The following is a 6,447-nucleotide window of genomic DNA, read 5'->3' on the forward strand; positions in this document are numbered from 1 at the left end:
CCAGTGCTATCTGCGGCGCCAGGAGGAGAGGCCTCATGTCTTGGAATACATCTCTGCTGAGCCCACAACACCTGTTGGGGGCCAGGCACTGATGGTTTTCCAGAGCAAGCCACCAGAGGCATCTCCAGATGAGGACAGCACAGACTGCAGGTATTGGTCGGGATGCATGTCACCAGGCACGGAGGGGTGTGCATCTCCACCCTGTATGGACATGACACATTTCTCCTTGTCAGGTTGAGTCCTGGCCTAGACAGGTTGGAGGAGTTTCTCATGGCAATGCTGAAAGTGCCAATGGGGCACACGTTTAGTCCAGAGGAGGCGAAGCTGCTCATGAACCAGACAGTACAGCAGGTCCAGGATACTCTGAGCGTCCCAGATGATGTTGCGCGGCACCTCCTCATGCACTGTAGGTGGAATGTGGATTTCCTGATCCAATGCTATGTGGAGAACCGTGAGACCCTGCTCATCTCCTCAGGGCTGCAAGTGCAGGATGCCCAGCCTCCCCCAAGCCCAGGAACCCACTGCCCAGTCTGTGTGAACCTGCTGTGTCCCACTGAGAAACCACCAACCCTCTGCTGCATGCACTACTGCTGCAAGGTGAAGGTCCTGGGGTCTTTGGCTCCTGTAAGTTGGTAGGGAATTGCCACTGGCTAGTTGGTGGCAGTTGGTTGACCTGTCTGAAGGTGTTATCGGGTGATTTTCACAGAGCTCATACATTCTCTTATATCGGCTCCCTTGTTTGTTGTGATCCTTCAGCTCCTCTACTTCTGTGCTTTGAGTAGTTATCTGTGGTTTGTAGTGGTTTTGTGCACCCACTGCTGTGTGGGCTGGGCTTCCAGGGACACATGATGCAGGTGGTGCAGCTCCTGTTTAGCTCTGATCTCTCCTCTTCTGCCTTCACAGCCCTGTTGGAGTGAGTATCTCACGACTCGCATTGAACAAAACATGATTGTCAACTGCACCTGTCCCATATCTGAGTGCCGCGCGCAGCCAACTGCAGCCTTCATTTATTCCATCGTGTCCTCCAAGGAGATTATAGCCAAGGTAAAGTAGGAGAGGTGGTTACTGGGTGTCCAAGCTCTGTTTCATTTTGGTCAGCACTAGCAGATAATCTTGCTGATGCTTTTCCCAATCCTGTTACTAAGACTGGCAGTGTGATCATTGAGGCAGACCAGATCCTTGCCCAGTGGTGTCTGTCATCTCTGATCGTGGTCAATACCAGCTATTCAGGAGATCATGGCATCAGTAAAAGAGCACAGTGATACTTCCTCTAAATATGTCTACAGCAAACAACATTTCACGTGCATCCTTAGGTGAGGACCAGGTGAGGGCTGTGGTAGCAGCTCATGACAAGTATCCTCTGCTAATGTGCTAGAAGCAATCTGGGACAAATGAGGAGAAAACATTTGAGCAGTTTCATTTTGTTGCTGTATTGATTCCATCAGTCTCTGGCTTAGAGCACCTCAGGTTTTTGTGAAGAAGTTTCCACTTCAGACTTAATCTTCACCCTGATTAAGTCTGTATGGGTCTAAAGACATCTCTAAACCAGACTTCCTGAGCTCTGCTCACCTTAGTACTTAGTCATCAGGGGGCAGCAGGAACTGCTTGTTCTGAGGTAGAAGCTACTTTTTGTCTCCATTCTTTCAGTTTTTAGTTATTACTTAGAGCTGAATGCCATCCCCACCTAAAGGCAGAGCCATGGCTGTCATGTGGGAGACTCTTTTTGTTAATTGATGGACAGAACAGGTTTCTCATCTGTTTTCCACTGTTCTGTTGTTTGACAGGTCTCCACCAGCAATTGCTTCTCCAGAAATGCTCTCCTCTTGCAGATTGTTACTGTCTTTATGATCTTGTGTCAGCAGTCATAAGGAGAAATGAACAGTAGTCATAAAGACTGCTCTATCTTACAATTTCTCTTTAAGCTTGCTGTGGTGGGTTGACCCTGGCTAGAGGCTACCAAAACCTTGCCATGCAAACCCAATACACTTGCAAACTGGCAACCAGGATGGGCAAAGAAAAACATTTCCTTTGATGTATCTTTTGTATTTTGTTTTCTATAAGAAGTGCTTGGAGAAATAGTGCTTGTGTCTGGGCAGTTAGTTCTCACTGGCTTTGCAAACCCTGTAGTCACACCTATCTGAGAGCAGGATTTAACATCCTGTTGCTATGGCCATTTCATTAAAAAAAAAAAAAATCTTATTGCAGGTCAATGTGAATTGCAGCCAATTTTAACAGGTTGCTGTGATGCTGTCACTGAAATGTTATCTGTTTCCCTTCTTGCTCAGTAAGTGATAAGGCTGGAGGGTTAATGCCTCATGCAGAGTCACACATACAGTCATAGAATAATTTAGGTTGCAATAATCTGTGAGATCTCTGATCCAGCCCTGTGCTCAGAGTAGCTAGATTATTGCATGAAGATCTAACGCTGAAGTTAAAACGTACTGCTCCAGGTTCAGTCTTCTCTGCATTTAGGTAGCCCTAGGCAGTGGCAAGATCCCCCTCTGCTGCCTTCTCCCCATGCTGAACAAACCCAGCTCTCTCAACCTCCCCTCATACTTTCTCTACTCCAGCCCCTGACTGTCTTGGTGGCCTATGGATGACATTTTCTCTAGTCTGTTAATGTCTGTCTTGTACTTGGGAGCCCAAACTGTTCCCAGTACCCAGTTGTGTCACTAGCTGTGAGAAATCCCTTCCCTTGCCTGATGGCTGCACTCTTGCTAATACAAGAATGTTTGAGTTTAAACTTGCTTGTATTTCTACGAAACATAAACACTGTCATGTTTCTGAAAGAGGTTTTCTCTCAACCTTGTTCCCCTCAAGTTCCTTGAGAGCTTTTTCTTCAGAGTTGGTCTTCCATTCTGCCCCCAAGGATTCTTTGCTGGGAATCCTGCCATAGGCTCCATACCTGGATTAATTCCAGTGTGTACAAAGGTTCCTCTAAGTCATGTGTCCGTGTGGTTCTTGGGCAACTTCTTGATTGTACCTGGCTAATTTTCTTCACAGACCTTAATTGGACGCTTGTTCCCTCTCCTTTTAAGCTTCATGAGAGGAGCTCTTTCTCTTATGGTTCCAGTTGGAATCCTAGATCCACTTCAGCAGCTGCATCTCTGTCTCCTCATGAAGAAAACAGGATAGAGCAAAACTCCAGACATCAGACATTGTGGAATTCAGCCTCTGTGAAGGCTGTGATTTGGTGCTGTCTGCTGACTCAAGTACTCATTTATCTCTCTGGGTACTGGTGTCTGGGAAGAAATGATCACATTGCCTGTCGAGAGGATGGTAACAGACAGATGTTGACTCTCTGAGAAGAATGAAGTGGCTTTGTTGAGATTTTGCCTCCACCAGGCATTTTGCCATGACACAGGCTGACATCCTTGCAGCCAGTGAGCACACACTCTCTGGTTACCTGAGAGAAAGAATGAACAAGAGAGAATAAATGAGAGAGAGAAATTAATGAGAGCTTTCTCTGAGCCCTCCAGTGCTCAGGGCTTGTTCCTTTTCTCTCTAGTGCTTGTTGTGACCTGTATTGCCATTTCTGTGCCTGGTGGCATTAGAACAGCTCTCCAGGGATGCAGAAGTCTCTGCAGGAGGGCTGTCAAGACTACAGGATTTCTTCTGAACTTCTTCTAGCTTTGTGTATGTTTGCACAGTCCTTACACTACAGTAACTGAGCTTAGAAAACTCAGCTACTATGTGCAGTATATTTGCATCCCTGGGCCCATACCTGAACAGTCCTTTATTGATAACCAATTTGCCTTGTCCTCTGCAGTGATGTCTAGAGGCTGTGAGCAAAGTGAGTCTCCTTCCCCTTTGCACATCATGTAACAGTGCAAAAGTCTGCTGAGGAACTTAAAATCAGAAAAAGTTAAAAAAAGCACCTGATAACTTTCTGTGTGGTGAGATGATTGGGTGAGGGGAGATGTCATTTATCTCAGCTTTAGTCAGGGTTTCTACACCATCATCCACAACATCCTCATAGAAAAAAAAGTGATTGAGGTACCAGCTGGATGAGTGGACAGTGAGCAATGGCCTGCTGAGCTCAAAGGCTTATGATCAACGGCAGAAAGCTGAGCTGGAGGCCAGTCACTAGTGGTGCAACCTAGAGGTTGATACTAAGCTTAACATTGTTTTAACATCTTCATTGGTGACCTGGAATGATGGGACCAGGTGCACACTCAGCAAATTTATAGATGATAAACAGCTGGGAGGACTGGTTGATGCTCCAGATGGTTGTGCTGCCATTTGCAGGGACCTCAACAGACTAGAGAACTTGGCAAACAAGAATATCATTAAGTTCAATAAAGGGAAATGCCAAGTCCTGTTCTTGGGGTGGAATAACCCAGTGCAACAGGATGTGCTGGGGGCCAACTGTCTGGAAAGCAGCCCTGCAGAAAGAAAAATGGGATCATGGTGGGCAAGTTGAACATAAGCCAGCAGTGTGCCCTTGTGGCTAAGAAGGTCCACTAGCATCTTAGGTTGAATTAGGAAGAACATTGACAACAGGCTGAGGAAACTGATCCTTCCCCTCCAACCAGTGCTGGTGAGACCACATCTGGAGTACTGTGTCCATTTCTGGGCTCACCAGTACAAGAAAGACATGGATATACTGGGGAGAATCCAGCAAAAGGCCACAAAGATGATGTAGGTTTTGGAACACCTCTGGGAGAAGCTGAGAGAGCTGAGTTTGTTTAACCTAGAGAAGAGAAGGCTCAGAGGTGGATCTTATCAATGTGGGATTAAGGAGCCACATTCTTCTTGGTGATAGCCAGTGAAAGGATAAGAGGCAGTGGGCACCAATTTAAATACAAGGAATTCCATTTAAACATAAGAAAACTTAAAAAAACCCCAACAACAACAAAAACCAAAACAAAACCAACAAAACAACCAGTAAGGGTAATGAGACGTTGGAACAGATTGGGCAGAGGGGGTTGTGGTCTCTATCCTTGGGTATGCTCAAAACCCAACTGGACATGGTCCTGAGCAACCCTTCTTTCAGCTGGAGGGATTGGACTAGGTTTTTGTCTCCAGAAGTGCCTTCTAACCTCAGCTGTTCTGTGATTTTATGAAACAGCCTCCAGATACGACACGGGAGGGTGGGGAATTTACACGAAGGGAATTAAAGAGTAAACTAATTTTGTGCTGCAGTTGTTCAATCAGATGTGGAGCCCAGAGACACCAGACTCCAGTTGTAAGGCCTAATCATGCAGCTTCTCTGCCTTAAATCTCTTTCCTGGCTTCTTGTTACAGTATGAAAAAGCCCTCCTCAGAGGCTACGTTGAGTGTTGTTCCAACCTGACATGGTGCACCAACCCTCAGGGCTGTGATCAGATCCTCCTTAAGGATGGGCTTGGTTATGGGGCAGCCTGTTCCAAGTGCTCCTGGATATCCTGCTTCAACTGCAACTTCCCAGAGGTAAGGCTGTGTTGGATCATGGGCAATACTGTCTTGGGCTTGGCACAAACTGTTCTCCTTCTTTGTGGTTGACTGTCTCTCTCTTTCAGGCCCATTATCCTGCCAACTGCAGCCACATGTCTCAGTGGGTGGATGACGATGGGTACTATGAGGGAATGACAAGTGAAGCCCAAAGCAAACATCTGGCTAAGCTCATTTCGAAGCACTGCCCAAGCTGCCAGGCTCAAATAGAGAAAAATGAGGGCTGCCTGCAGTGAGTATCCATTTTTGTTTGCTGCCGGAGACAGGAGAGGGCAAAGACATACAGTTAGGTCCATTTAGCTTTTTTTTTGTTGTTGTTTTTTTGGCTGTGGAGTAAGAGTTATAGCAGGTCTGGTTTATAGTTTTAGAGGAATGAGTGATTGCTTCTGATTCCTAGGAAAAGCAAAACGTTCCCCAGCATTCAGGGTTAAATCAGATAGCTCTGTAGTAGAACCAAAACTCATTTTGCAGTACCTTTTTATAGCACACACTTGTCTTCTCTTGGAATCCACTGTGGACATACAGAGGTACAGAGGTTAGGGGAGTGGACATCTCAGCACCACTTTTTCTTTCATGCTCACCTATTCGTGTAACCTCAGGCAATTTTCTTTTAACTGCCACTTTTGAATTGGCTTGGATCTCTGGCAGCTTTTTACATGATAGGGGAGTTGTCACCAGCTTTGAAGCCAAGGTTTAGAGCTCACCATTTGTTTCTTGTACTGTCACAGTCCTTGGTGCCCAGCTGTGATTTGTCCCCACATGTTGTATGTGGCCCTAGGGCTGTGCAGTGCCCTTCTGCACTGTGGAGTGCTGCATTACTGAGGGAAGAGGTGAGGTGCTCATGTGGATCTTGCTTCAAACTGTGGAATGCTTAGTTCACCCTTCAAGTACTGGATAAATTGGTACTGTGAGATAGATCATGCTGCCAGTTTACCCAGCTCATTTTTAGAGACACAACAACTGGTTTTAAGCATCATTTGCTTCCAGTAAAGGCTTTTAAATACATGTAGGGAA

General features: G+C 46.1%; 1 protein-coding gene across 1 annotated transcript in view; it reads left to right on the forward strand.

Moving 5' to 3' along the window:
* The first annotated feature begins 162 nt into the window (after window positions 1-162).
* Window positions 163-6,447, forward strand: part of LOC104527463 (cullin-9) — a 10,769-nt gene continuing 4,484 nt past the window's right edge. The window contains exons 1-4 of the mRNA XM_010171188.1: window positions 163-597; window positions 904-1,044; window positions 5,248-5,412; window positions 5,502-5,665. Of these exons, the coding sequence (XP_010169490.1) occupies window positions 163-597; window positions 904-1,044; window positions 5,248-5,412; window positions 5,502-5,665 (905 nt within the window). The remainder of the gene's footprint in view (window positions 598-903; window positions 1,045-5,247; window positions 5,413-5,501; window positions 5,666-6,447) is intronic.

The sequence above is a fragment of the Antrostomus carolinensis genome, unplaced genomic scaffold, assembly GCF_000700745.2.
Source record: "Antrostomus carolinensis isolate BGI_N321 unplaced genomic scaffold, ASM70074v2 scaffold12047, whole genome shotgun sequence".
NCBI lineage: Eukaryota > Metazoa > Chordata > Aves > Caprimulgiformes > Caprimulgidae > Antrostomus > Antrostomus carolinensis.